General features: G+C 39.7%; 1 protein-coding gene across 1 annotated transcript in view; it reads left to right on the top strand.

The window, feature by feature from the left end:
- The first annotated feature begins 41 nt into the window (after window positions 1-41).
- Window positions 42-15015, top strand: part of ARL3 (ARF like GTPase 3) — a 31002-nt gene continuing 16028 nt past the window's right edge. Inside the window, exons 1-3 of the mRNA XM_055424755.2 lie at window positions 42-196; window positions 6072-6215; window positions 9588-9704. Of these exons, the coding sequence (XP_055280730.1) occupies window positions 194-196; window positions 6072-6215; window positions 9588-9704 (264 nt within the window). The 5' untranslated portion in view covers window positions 42-193. The remainder of the gene's footprint in view (window positions 197-6071; window positions 6216-9587; window positions 9705-15015) is intronic.

Here is a 15015-nt window from a genome sequence, read left to right as displayed (position 1 = left end):
AGCAGCCCGCCTGCGCAGTGGGAGGGCACATTGGCGCGCTTGCGCACATTGGGGAAAGCGGAGCTGGACCCCTCCCTGTCCTGCTGCTTTGCTCCTCCGCCGTGCGTACGGGGGACGTCGGGGGCGGTGCCGTAGCAGTTGCCCCTGGTAACGGGGGAGGCAGGAGGAGGAGGAGGAGGGACTCGGCGGGAGGATGGTGAGTGTGGGGGCCTGGGTCCCTCCGGAGCTGATCGGTCACCTGCCTCCCTTCCCCTGGCCCAAGGCAGGGCACTGCGCTTATAGACAGGAGGGAACGGACTGGCGCTCAGCCTGATGTCTGGATCCTGGATTGGTTCCGGGGGGCGGCAGGGAGCCCCGAGTGTGGGCCCTGGAGGGAATCTGGGCCTGGGGAGGAAGGCGGAGCTTGCAACCTGTCCGAAACTAGGGGAAGGGGCTGGAAGGGTGCTGGGTTGTCGCGGTACGGAGCCAGGGCTCCATCATTACTCTGGGGATTGGGATGAAGGCGGATCCGAGGAGCTGCGGAGAGCAGCTTCTGCACGCAGGATTAAATCTTCCCAAGGAATCGGCCTCCCAGTGCCGCAGGAAAGGGGTTCACCAAGTGCCCGGCCAGAAGCGGGGAGAAGGGCCAGCGCTGCTGTCTTTGAGGTCGCGCTGGCGGTACCAGGGGAGATGGTAGCCCAGCTCTCCTGTTCCTCGCGGTGTGAGGGCCTCTGGGGGGTAAGGGTGTAAATCCCCGGACACAAAGAGGTGCCGCTTGGAAGGGATGTCTTGGTGTATTTTAAGCCGTCTCGTTGTCTGCGTGGCTGGCGCGCTTCTGCAGTCCCCCCGAGTTTTTTATTTGCTGAGGGTTCTGCAAGGTCTGGTTGTTGATGAAAGCCAGTCTCCTGTTCAATGCGTGTTGGTGGAGGCAGATTTGCTGCCCGATCCCTTAGTATTTACTTCGGACCTGTTGCCACCTTCCTTTGCATATGACCACACCAGAAACAAAAGCCTTAATCTCAGTTTGAAGTAGATTAAGAAGGGAGAGTGGCCATCAGTTTGGGGCTAGCCTTTTCTCTGTCAGGCCAGAATAAAGCTTTCCCAAATACGTAAATTATGTGACGTATTTGACGCTTGACACTCTGTTCCTTGTTGATTTCTTTGCAGTTAATTGGAGGGTATTAAAATGAAATTGAGTGGTTTTAAAACTGCTGCTGCTGCTGCTGCTAAGTCACTTCAGTCGTGTCCGACTCTGTGTGACCCCATAGACGGAAGCCCACCAGGCTCCCCCGTCCCTGGGATACTAGTGGAAGAAAAAAATTATTTTGGAGCGTTTGGAGCAGGCTGAGAAATTTACCAGCTGCAGAGAGCTAACACTCAAGCTTATAGTTACTTCCCTGTCCCAACTCCAGTCCCTTTTTGACTTTTATAACTGTTGAACCACTTCTATTGATTTATGAAGTAAGAAAAAGCTAGATGTCCAGAAGGAAAAAAAAAAACTCATGTACACATGGTTAGATTATCCAATGAGTAAATTTTGATAGGAAAAATTTATTTCAATTGATTTAACATTGTCAGATTGTTAAAGAAGTAGCATTATTGGATCTGAAGTTGCCAATCACCTTTCAACACTTGCTACATTGCAGTTTTATTAACCTCAGGCTAAACAGATTTTTACATGTTTGCTTTTCATTAATCGTTTATACATGAGCTGTCCATTTAAAGGCTAAGTTTTTTCTCAACAAATGAGTACAAACATAAATATTTACACAGAAAATAACTAGAATTGAAATGAAAAAGACATGCCAAACCAACAGAGAAAGGGATGGCATCATAAAGGAGAAACGCAAGATAGCTGGCTAACTTTTCCTAGTTTGTTTATCAGTGAAGTGGACTGTGTAATTTCATGATTGTTTAATTTATAATTACAAGCCACAATAAATTAACCACTGTTTATGTTTCCAGGTACAGATTGACACTGTATACAACAAATTGACAGTGTATACAACACTATTGTATACAACTGTTGTATTCAGTGATCAAGACAGATTTTTTATTTTTTTTTTTCCTACAATAAACAATAAGGAATTAGGGCAAATTATTCAGGAGTCTTCATCCGGTTTCCAAAATACACTTTTTTTCTATCTCCAAAAGTATGAGCTATTCTTAGAACTCTAAGTGGAACATGGAATTTAAAAGGTCAGTGGTATGATTAAGTATGTCATATCTGATACCCATGAGTCCCCATAGTAACTCTACAAGAGTTCCAGGTTTATTTATTGTCTTAATCGTTCAGCTATGACTAATATATATTTATTCTTTTAAAATTTGGAGTATAGCTACAAAAACCCATTATTGATTTCTCTGAACCCCTGAAGGTCAGCTGTTTTACCCCTGCCTTAGGATACCAAGTCCTTGGTGAAATACTAAGTTGACAGTAATTTTTGTGCATAACTAATCACTGTTATTTAATAGATGAGTCCTCCATTCAGGAATTATTTATGGAGTAATTTCTGAATATATAAAGCTAGTGGTATTTATCAAGCATGTTTGACATTTGAAGATTGTTCCCAAGATTATGTTTTCCAGTCAAAAATGGTCAGTGAAAAGTAGAAACATATAAACACAACAACTGTTTTGAGTTCCCTCTATGTGCATGCTTCATACATCATCTGATTTAATCTTCATAGCGTTTTTCTTGAGATATAAGTATTGTTCCCCTTTTCTAGATGAAACTATGCTGGAGGTTATCCATCGGGATGTTGAATAAAAGTCTGTGTAACTCTGAAGCCCAAAATGTATTTTTCATTAAGATTCTGATGAATAAAGAACCCACTCCAGCTGAGGAGATGCCAGCATTTTGTTCCTCAGGGAACATTGTATTTATTTAGTAGAGAGATGAGGATAAAGAAGACAAGATTTGGGTGAAGTTCTCCCTAACAAAGCTATAGGAGTTCCTGGAAATTAACAAGGCCTCATTGGGCAGCACCAATGTTTTTTTGGTGAGGTAAAAATAAATTGAAATCTGTTCCATTTAAGCTAGTTATGGGGAGTGCATGTACTTGCCAGTTGGCTTACTAATTTTAATACTTAAGTTTTAGCTGCTCCTCACAGCCACATATATTTTCCATGTACCAACATATTCCTCTCTCCCTCTCCATCATCCCAGTTTCTTTGAATGACCTAGTTTGTGTCATTTTAGGTCAGCACACCAGGCCTCTGCCAGTTGCTGAGTTTAAACTGAGGCAGATAAAATATCCATCGTCAACAGCATATCTATTCATGATTTGCCTATAGAAAACTGTTCAAATGTTTTGTGGCTGAGTCAGACCACTTCTGTCCACCAGGGTCCACTTGTGTGGATACATTGCTGATAACCCACAATACCCAATTAACTAAAGTTCCTCTTTCTTAAATTTCCTTCATTTCATGTCATAGGAGTACACATCCTACACAGAGATCCTATCTCTGTTGCTCGCCATTGTACTTGGGGCACATTATGAGTGTTTAACATAAATGAATGAATAGATTATATTGACCAAAAGTACACTAAAAATTCATTTCCTTGTATTTCGAGTTGGTAATGGACAGGGAGGCCTGGCATGCTACAGTCCTTGGGGTTGCAGAGTCAGACACAACTGAGCAACTGAACTGAACTGAATACCTCAAAACTGAGCCCCATAATAAAATTGACTTATAATGGCTATTTCCCTTCGTTTGACATTAAAATATAGATATATATGAATAGAACCACAGAGTAGACTTATTCTGCACTTTTGTCCAATCTCTTAAATCAGCTTACTTTGTCCCTTTCAGGCAGAACCCTGATATCTATAAATACCCTCTTCCCTATTTAGCAAACCCTGATAATCCTGTGATCCCCTGTCCTCAGGAGTTGGGTTAATATGATGCTGTATTGTATTTGCATTTGTCTTGCTGAGACCCTGCTTGAGATGCCATTTGTCATTTTGCTGGAAGAAAATATTAGCTGAACTTTCCATTTCTCTGTAATTTCATTTAAAAGTGAAACGTGTGAAGTTATTGTCTCCTGATGAGGAAAAATTGTTCATTGGAAATGTAGAGATATTATTTTTTTATACCATTAGATTAATAACGCTTAGCTGTAGTTGGAATGTTTTCTTTCTCACCCGTGCTTTGCTTCTCTCCTTTCAAGATGAATAGAAATTATATTTTTCTTTTAATCATTCAATTTCAAACATAATGAGTGTGTAAAAGCTCTCAGCCTATAGAAAGTAGTATTTGTATTTAGTGATTTTTTTGAAAAAGACACACGAGGAAAAACATAAAACATTTACTTTGAACCTTGAAAATATTTTATAGAAGACATACCTTTTTTCACAATTTCTTCACTAGTAAATGATGTATGAGAAAAGAACTTTCTTTTTTATACTGTTGTTTAATGTACCAATGTGATAAATTCCAGCTATTTTAGAATTTTATTGGAAGGGGTAATGAGGACATCTAATCTGGAACTCAGGAGGAATAGTACAATGTATTTTCCCTGTTCTTAGCCTTTTTATATCACCCGTCCCCTGAGGATCTCAGAATTCTAATTTTAACTGTTCTGAAAGGTGGTATTATAAATGAGTGATTTCTATGTAGCTAATAGAAGCTAGGGAGATTGCTCATAAATAGAATTTTAAAAAGGAATAGTGTCAAATAATTCAAGGCTGGATTAGATAAAAAGAAAAGAAAAAAATATGCCATTAAAAAAAAAAACTTGCTTATCTTTTTTTGTTTCTTTTAAATCTGTTCATTCTCTATTCTTAAAATCTTGTGGGATAGAATTTGTCTCTTAAACTAAACCTTACATTTTATTGCTGGTAAAAATTGAGGCATGGAGCGATTAATGTGATCAGTGTGAATACAAGACTAGAAGTGGTAAGCAAAATGTATCTGAAGCAGAAAGAAATTCTTTATAATTATGTATATTTGCATATCGTTGTCCAAAGTCTCAATTGTTGAAAATTATTTCACAGAATTAACATTTGATCTTAGTGAACCTACTGGTTTGAGTTATTTCCTGATGCAAAGTAGATAAAAACATAACCATTTTATATAATTTTAAGACTCAGTTTGAAGGAATTTCCGCTTGGGCTGGGAGATTAGATTATATGCCCTTTAAACTCTGGGGTTCTTTGATTCTTGATGTAACTATGCCTCACTGGAAAATGATTGTCAGCTGCAAAACACAACAAATAACTATCTTATAAGATTTTTCTTATGTTTTTAGCTAAAAAGCAACATGACTTATTTCCATCCATTAAAAGAATAATGACAAAAACCAGAAACGAAAATATTAGATTACTAGTCAAAAATATCCTGGTTAAATTTTGATATATTTTGCTTCCAAAATGACCTTTCAATTCCTCAGTGTCTCTGTTGTATTAAATATTAGATTCTTCATCTGAAGAACATAGATAAATCTGTACTGTGCAGGTATCCTGTAAGGGTCATGTGAAAGTTAGAAGATGATAGAGTATTTTAAATAATGAAGGCTTAAACAAGAACTGAAACAAAATCTTTTTTCTAAAAAGCCCAAGTACAATTTTCTACAACTTTTTGAAATAGTACCTTGAAATCATGCATTAACTTGGGTGGGTAATTCTGTTTAGTTCATCTACTATCATGGTGTCTAATAAGTGCCAGGCATTGTGGGATATGAAAGCTGTAGTCCTTACCCACAAGAAACTTCACTCCAGTATAAAGGAGAAAAATACAAAAATCAGTTTCCTACAGTTAGATATGGTGAGTGCTGTACTCTTAAGTGTATATAAAGGGCTTCAGGAATATGAGTTGATTACAAGTACATACTCCCAGGAGATCTAGGGTAACTGCTAAGCTGGATTAATAAGAGGAGCAAGAATAAGCTAAGCTATTTATTAAGTTGCTGAATTTACTAAAGTGCTTCTGCCAAAAACATATAAGCAAGTGGAATAAATGATGTTAAAGTGGGTAACAAGAAGCTCTCCACAACCAAAAACTCTTGTCAAGGAGAAGACATTCCGATACCCAGTAATATCAAAGTCAGTGCCCCCAAAGTAATCTCTGTTTTTCATGGTTTGTTCAAGGGCTTACTCTCAATTCTGCGCAAATTGAAAAGTGCACCAGACCAGGAGGTGAGAATCCTTCTCCTGGGCTTGGATAATGCTGGCAAGACCACTCTTCTGAAGCAGCTGGCATCTGAAGACATCAGCCACATCACACCAACGCAGGTGAGCTCTGCCTCGCCCCCAAGCTTGCGTGACACATGGAAGATGCTAATAGCAAGTGAAAGACAAAATGGGAAATAGAGTTGTGTCCGTTTGTAAGTTTTGTTACTGAGAAAAGTCTATGCAATTTCAAAATAATCTCATATTTCAAAAACATATCAAGAATTTCCATTTATATGAGATAGTTAAAGTAGTCAAATTCATAGAGACAGGAAAGAGACCAGTGGTGATTAGGAGGCAGGAGATGGGGAGGGATGGGGAGCTATTGTCTAATGGGCATAGAGAGTCAGAGTTGCAAGATGATGGATGGACGGCAGTGATGGTTACACAACAGTAAACCAAACTTAAAAATGGTTAAAATGGTAAATTTCATGATAGTGTATTTTACAACAAATTTTTAAAAAGAAATCATTTAAATATATGTGTCTATACATATCAAGACACATCAGTTCCCTCAGATCTAAGTGATTCCTTTTTAGAAATAGCCTTATCTTCTCTGATTTTGAAATCAATACATGTAGAAAATACAGAAAGCACATAAAGAAAAAAACCAAAACAAAACAAAGTACCCTGAGAAAAAACACTTTTAGTATATATTTTTCAGACTTCATAAATACAAATGTATGGCAATTTTTAAAAGAAAAAACCCAATTACTTTTATTTTTTTAAGCTTACTTCTTATTTTATTTTTATTATTTATGCAGCTGCTCTGGTGCTTAGTTGCAATATGTGGAATCGAGTTCCCTGATCAGGGAACGAACCCAGGCCCTCTGCATTGGGAGCACAAGAGTCTTCGCCAGTGGGCCACCAGAGAAGTCCCTACCCATGTTTTTAAATCCAGTCTCATCAACCTTCCTCTTTCCTAAGGCTAAGCAAGCAAAAGCCAAAGCTGGTGGTACTCCCAGCATGGATATTGCAGACGAGTCCTGCCTGGAAGAACCCTAGTAGGTTTCTTTAGGTCTCCTTTCCTACAAGAAATCCTGAGAAAACTTGACCTTTAGCCAGGCCTTTGGGCTTCCTAACTAATGACATCCCTATTGGTCTTACTTTGACGTGTTTGAACAAGAGGTTTTAGCAAAACCAGAGTTAATTAGCGTTTTCTGTCACTGTCCTACGATGAACTCGATGTCATGTTTGAATGGCCATGCTGGTGTGTATACTTGATGGCCAGCGAGTCTTACTTGTTCGCAGCTCTTTACAGAAAAGTCATTTCAACTGCTACCAAATGAGCAATTTTACAGCTTCTGAACAAATTTAATGTATAGCCTGAGGAGGAGCAAATTACAGTAGTCTAGCCTAGATGAGCTGAAAACACATATTAGTGTGTCAGAATTTCAGCCAGAAAAAGAAGAACTAAGTTGTCTTTTTTTCTTTTTAAGTGTTAGAGATAGGCTGTCTCTCTCAAGAGCACCACTGAAATGAGGAGGTCAACACTGAGAGCAGGAACATGAAGTCCTAGTTATGGACCCCAAGTTCCAGTTCTAATTTTCAGGCTCTATTTGATGTGTTACTATATTATGTCAAGGTTTTGTATTTAGAACAAATGGTATTTAGTCTTTTAAAACACACCTATGATGTGTTTTTGTTTTCTATTAGAAAAAATAATAGATGCTCATGGTAGTAAATTTAAAATATGTAAATATGTAAAATCGAGAAACTGGACATCACCCAGTAAGACATATAACCACTGTTAACATTTGAAACTGTATCCTTTTAGGGTTTTTCTTTCCCCATATATGGTGGGTATGTTGAAAATAAAAATTGAAAAATGGCTCATACAGAGTATATTGTTTTGTATTATGTTTTACTTCATAATAACATCTTGAACGTCTTTCTACATTGTTCTGTATGTCAGTACTAATACAGTACATGTCTCTGAATGTTTGCACCCATTCATTATTATTTCTTTAGAATAATTTCTAGTAGATTTTGTTAGGTTTGGTGACTTACAGACTTTTAAGGCAGTTAACATATGGTCAAATTCCAGGATTTACTCTTATTTATTCCCTCATTCCAGAAAGGATTCATTGTTACTGGGTCTGACATTTAATTACATAGTTAAGTGTAGGATTTTTAAATGCATAAAAGTGGTTTTGTCAATGAGTCAGAATGAAGCTACCTTTTACAATAAGCATAAGCCACTTCCCTTAAGAGTTCTAAAATGTCTAATTTACTCAGTCATTGGCATTTTCGAGGAGCTGTAGTCAGCATCATCCCTAGTTGTCCTCCAGTGACTGACTATCCTTGGTGGAAATTGGGTGGCTGTGTTCCTGTGCCCTTGTCTGTGCCTTGTCCTTCTGTGCTGGCAAGCTGCCAGGAGAGGCAAATGTTTGTGGAGGCATCTCCAGACCCACCTAACTCCAGCTCTTCTGGATGAAATGTCACTTCTATGGGAGCACGCTGTGGATCAGGTTTTTCAAATCCTAATTTCACTATGTCATTTTTGCCAGAAGATTTTTTCTTTTTTTATTCTTGCTTATAAAATGTCTTCTCTTCAAACCCCAAAGTTCTTGTTAGTTTGTTTCTCCGCACCCAAACTCCCAGCTCACCATTCTGTCTGCCCCGATTGGTTCACCTGCCCCAAAGTTCCACCTGGCGTCACTGTCCTGAAAATGAATCCTTTCAAGTTCATCAGAGATACCTATTAAAGAACAATTTCATATGTTCATTTTGTTTGTTTGATTTCATCATCACCTGCACGAGGGTTACTACTCCAGTTACAAACCAGCCTCCCCCTTCGTGTCCTGAGTTCAGCTCCTTCCTTTTCCTGATCAGTTCATATGAGGAAAATTTCTTTCATTTTGAGTTGCTGTTGAAGAATCCAGTCTTCCAGAATGTAGCTCTTGACTCTAAATTTCGCGTTAGTTCCATTCTGTTGAGTCTGCAGACTTGTTGAGTCTGCAGACTCAACAGAAACAAACTTTGTTTGTTAGTTACATGTAATATGCTGTTAAAAGTTACCATCTTGAGGACTGATGGGGATTGGAGGTGGTTTGTGTTGATTATCTGAGTAATTCTTATTCTCAGTAGTGGCATATGAGTGTGTGCACTCAGCATGATGTCATAATCACCGACTCCGACCCGAGTAATGGGAACATGTGTAAATACATTTTTCTTCCCTATCGGAGCAAACTGTTTTCAGTATCATACATCCTGCAGAGTGTCTCAGAATTAATAAATAACATAGCTGGTAAATGTACTTTTTTGTCAGAAATGTGATCTCAAAGTCTAGTAAACCTTGGTGTTTTTTTTTTTTTAATTGAAGGATAATTGCTTTACAGAATTTTGTTGTTTTCTGTCAAAACACAGCATGAATCAACCATAGGTATACATATATCCCCTCCGTTTTGAAAACACTTGGTGTTTTTGTTTCAGGGTTTTAACATCAAAAGTGTACAATCACAAGGTTTTAAACTGAATGTCTGGGACATTGGCGGACAGAGGAAAATCAGACCATACTGGAGGAATTATTTTGAAAACACTGATATTCTTGTAAGTACTCCTTCAGATTCGTCGGTTCATAATCTCTTCTGCCCTGCCTTACTAACATTTACTCTGTGATGGTCTATCCTGTCAATAATTCCATCACCACAACATTGCTCTCTGTCACGGTGAATTTAGGGCTAGCAGACAGATTGTGGAGCTTTGTGTAAGATATTTTGCTGTCGCTCAGTAACAGTGTTGTGCCCACACCCACCCTGGCAAATAAAGTATTTATTAATTACCATAGTGATTGGAACAACAGGAAAGTCAGAAGAGCGAGCCGCTGACTCCGTCACGCCAAGTAAATCAGTAAGTCAGGTGTATCCCAAAGAGAGCAATCAAGACAGGGAAGGTCCTGGAAACCAGGATGTATGCGAAATGGTTGAAAGACCTGAAGCTGTCCTTCCTGGAAGAGAAAGTGCTTAGAACTGTTTCCAGTTAGTTTCATTGTGACTAGTTCTAGAGGACCGGGCAAGGAGCACTTTGGGGATTGTTAGGGTTTAATGCAGAATAAGGACAAAGTTTCCTATAATTGTGACTGTCCAGAAGTAGAAGAAGCTGCTCATGCACTGGGATTCCCAGCTCAGGCAGCATTCACACAGGCAGAGGCTGAGTCAAGCTCCCTGCTCACTGCCAAGTTCTCTAGAACTACTGTTCTAGGATTCTTGGAAATTTCACTGTCTATGTATGATTTATCCGATACTTCAGTCTCAGCTCCTTCGGCTCCCCTCCAGCGAGCTTGTAGCCCACCACACCTCAGCCACTCACTCTCATGGTCATACCCTGAAACCAGGGCCTCTCGTGAGCTTGGGTAGGAAAAAATGTTGCATAGTATTTCCATTAACCTCTGACTGAAAGCTTGAATTTAATTATGATGAGGGACAATAAGCTGCAAAACACATTGATATCTTCAGAGCCAATAGAACTTGCCTTGCATCTCAGACAGCTTCCCTCTGTAAGACTGCTTCCTAATGCGTCTCTTTCTACCGGCTCACTCCTATCAGTGTGCACACATCCTGTAGTTGCTCTTGTTTAAAACAAAGAACTCGTCTTCCTGTACATCCCCCCTCTAGATAATGTCCCATTCCTCAGCCTCTCTTTATAACAAACTCCCTGAAAGAGTTTTCTGTGCTCTCTGTCTTCACTTCCTCTCCCCGCAGGCGCTCGGAACCCTCCATTCAGGCTCACTGAGAGTCCTTAGTGCCGAGTCCCATGTTCAGGTTTCATTACTTATCTCACTTGAACTGTCAACCCATGAAACATAGCTGGAATGCTGTCCTCGAAGCACTGTCTTTCCTCGGCTTCCAGAATCCCATTCTGTCTTGATTTTTCTCCTGTCTCAGGGGCTTGTTGTTGTTGTTCAGCTGCCCAGTCATGTCTGACTCTTCGACCCCATGGACTACAGCGCGCCAGGCCTCCATGTCCCTCACCATCTCCCAGAGTTTACCCAAGTTCATGTTCATTTCATTGGTGATGCCGTCCAGCCATCTCATCCTCCGACACCCACTGCTACCCCTCCTTGATCTCCATCACTGTCTTTTCCTTATCTCCCAACCTCCAAATGTTGGAGTGCCCAAGTTCAGGCCTGTGCTTTTCTTCTCTAAGTCTCAGCTTCAGTGACTTCATCCACTTCCAAGGTGTGAATCACCACCTACGTGCTGGTGAGTCCCAAACTGTTCTCTCCAACCCACAACTCAGTTTCATATACAGCCAGCTAACCATTTGACATCTGCACACCAGTGGCTAGTAAGTCCCTTCAATCTCAGTGTGTCAAAAGCCAAATTCCTATCTTCATCCACCCGTTCCCAAACCTGCTTCTCCTCCAGTCTTCTCAGTGAATGGAAGTCCCATTCATCCCAAAACATTGGACTTATCCTGGGCCCCTTTTCCTCTCACTGCCCACCTCTGTTCTGTCAGCCAAACCTGTCAGTTCCACCTTCAAAGCGTTTCTAGAATCTGCCCACTTCTCTCCACTTCCACTGCTAGCGTGCAATGGTTGTTGCAGTTTCATTCTAACTAGTTTCCTAAGTTCTGCCTTGCCTCCCCGAAGTCTGTCCTCAACACCATAGCTGTAGTGATCCTATCAAAACATATGCTTCCCAGCTCAGAGTAGAAGCCAAAGTTCTTGCAGTGGCCCACAAAGCCCCCCAGCTGCTGGCTTCTCTTCCCCTCTCACCTGGCACCAGCCACACTGGCCTCCCTGCTATTCCTAGAAGACAGGCATGCTCCCACCTCTGGGCCTTTGTCATCACTGTTTCCAATGGTAGAATTCTTTTTCCTTAGATATTCTCATGGTATAGTCCCTCACCTCAGACACATCTTTATATATTACCTTTCTCCCCCACTGGAATGTAAGCTCTGTGAAGACAGGAACTTTGCCTTTTTTTCCCCCAACTGTTGTATCCCCAGTGCTTAAAACTACCAAATAAATGAAATGGATCATCGTTATAGATGGATTCTGACATTAGGTAGAATGTGGAGGTCTATAACTTCTAAATTCCCTTTCAGCTGTCAGGGTCTGTGGTTCTGTATCATTGTGATCAAGCCCAGGGGCTTATTAATTCTGTGAACTGGATGGAGCATCTGCTTCACAGAGGGTTTATGAGAAATAGTAAATTCATTTATTTATCACAATTCTTTTTTTTTTAATTTTGATTGCTTTATTAAAATGTTCTTCATAGAATTCTTTACAAAAACATTATGTCCTAAAAAAGTTATTCAACAAATATCAAGACCTATGTATAGGACATTGATGGAAAAAGCAAAGGAATCTGTGTTCCTGATCCTTAAAGTGAAGTGAAGTCACTCAGTTGTGTCCGACTCTTTGTGACCCCATGGACTGTAGCCTACCAGGCTCTTCCATCCATGGGATTTTCCAGGCAAGCATACTGGAGTGGGTTGCCATTTCCTTCTCCTTATCATAATTCTTAAATTGGAAATAATAGCAAAATATAAAATTGAACTATCATCAGATCAGTAAACACAGGTGAGGTACTGAGATGGGCATCACAAAGGCGCATCGTATTTCTGGCCTATGGTGAAGGTAAGTTCCAGTATATTTCTGGTGCCAAGTTGAAGATTTAAATGGATAAGAAGAAGATGAGACATATCCATCCATCTATTTATCCGTCTATTCAGCCAACTATTCTTCCAAAATGTATTATATACCAATGCTAAAGCTGAAACTGCAATACTTTGGCCACCTCATGCGATGAGTTGACTCACTGGAAAAGACTCTGATGCTGGGAAAGGTTGGGGGCAGGAGGAGAAGGGGTCGACAGAGAATGAGATGGCTGGATGGCATCACCAACTCTGTGGACATGAGTTTGGGTGAACTCTGGGAGTTGGTGATGGACAGGGAGGCCTGGCGTGCTGTGATTCATGGGGTCGCGGAGAGTCGGACACGACTGAGTGACTGAACTGAACTGAGGAAAACAAAAGAGAAATGTTGGGGGGAAAAGAAAAATTTTCCCTTTAATACAGAAAGAGACTTCTTCTGTAATCTCAAATAATGTATCTGGCTTTGAAATATCATTTTAGAAATTTTCAAACTTATGTAGAGGTCAAAAAAGTAATGATGAAACCCCATCATTCAGCTTCCTTAATTTCACTTTTGACAATCTTCTTTCATCTCCTCTACCACCACTTTATTTTTTTAAGTATTTTAAAGCAAATTCAAGCCATCATATTATTTCACTTACAAATACCTGAAATGTAGAAATTAGTCTTTAAATTGTGATAGAAAACTACATGTTAGAAAAACTAAACATTCAGTCTTTCAAATCCCAAAAATCAACAAGGAAACTCCTGGAACTAATAAGTGATTGTAACAAGTTTGCAGGATATAAGGCTAGTAAAAAAAAAAAAGCTATAGATTCAAGTCAAATCATTATACCATACACCTTAAAGAGTGCTCTATGCCAATCATATCACAATAAAATGGAGGGAAGAAAAAGCTGTAGATTCTTTTTTGCTTTTTTGAGTCAAGAGTAGGGGAACTGCAGGTGACTGAGAGAAATCACAGTTCTATCTGTTCACCTGCTCCATTAGGTACTTTGAAAGAAATGTCCAAATAAGAGCTGTATATAAGGATGTCAGTGTCTGTAAGGCTCCATGAAGAGGTCTCAGAAACTTCTAGGTCAGGGTAACTTTAAATCACCTTGAGGATAGACTGCAAGGGAGTTGTGATATGACCCTGGATTCTGTACTCCCCATTAGCTGAGAGAGAGCATCTGGGAATTATCGTAAAATCAGTTCAGAATAACCCTACAGGAGCTTTCTCCAGCTATACTGCACTGCCAGTTTCCGACAATATTTTGGATTCAGAGTCAAACCTTTTGTTATTTTCCAGTGTCATTTGAGATTAAACAAGTCTTGAGGAGCAGCTGAGTCCCCAGGGTTAGATTCTAAGGCCCTGTGACTCTTAGCCTGTCTGCCCGTTTTGTAGCAGCTTGGAGTGGCAGTGGTGATGGGTTATATTGGTTGTTTGTCTGTATTTAATAATCTTCCACTGTTGGTTGAAAAGACCTATTATCCTAGACTCCACGCTGCCTAGAAGAGCAGGGTTGAGGCTTGACACATTTCATTGCCTGGTTAACTCTTTTCAGTTCTTTCTAGAGTGCCATAATAGATTCTTGCTTTAGAGCAGGTGTCGACAAACTGATCCAGCCTGCCTCTTGTTATTGTATAGCTCGTGAGCTAAGAATGGTTTTCACATTTTAAATTATTGGGGAAAAAAAATCAAAAGAAGAATAAGATTTCATGACACTTGAAAATGGTAGGAAATTCAAATTTAAGTGCCCATAAATAAAGTTTTTAGAACACAGCCACATCCATTTTTTTCTTTTACATACTTTTTATGGCTGCTTTTGCGCTGCAGCAGCAAAGTTCAATAGTTGTGAAAAGTTGTATGGGCCACAAAGCCGAAAATATTTACTACCTGACCCCTTACAGAAAGAGTGCCAACTCCCACTTTCAAACATTGTATGTTTCTCTAGAGGTTTGAAAGAATCAGAGCAACTCCTAAAAGTACAGAGTTATTCTCAGGAATGATGACACTGAGAACATCTGACTTCAGCTTTATTAATTTGGGTGAAGTGACTAAGAAATTAACCCTGAGGTATGACAGAAGGGAGGGTATAGGATGCCTTTCCTTTCTCTCATGCCAGGTAATAACAGCCTTTTGATAGATTAAAAGCACATCACTTTTTTTCAAGGTATATGTTAATATTACCACCAAACTCCATTTACTTTATCATTATTAGTCTTATGTTTAAACACAACATATTTTATAAAATTTGTCATCATTTCCGTATCCAAA

The sequence above is a fragment of the Moschus berezovskii genome, chromosome 12 (genome assembly GCF_049115385.1).
Source record: "Moschus berezovskii isolate FMDL1 chromosome 12, NW_MosBer_1.0, whole genome shotgun sequence".
Classification (NCBI taxonomy): Eukaryota; Metazoa; Chordata; class Mammalia; order Artiodactyla; family Moschidae; genus Moschus; species Moschus berezovskii.
The sequence above is the reverse complement of the archived record's forward strand: the minus strand, read 5'-3'. Positions and strand labels throughout refer to the sequence as shown.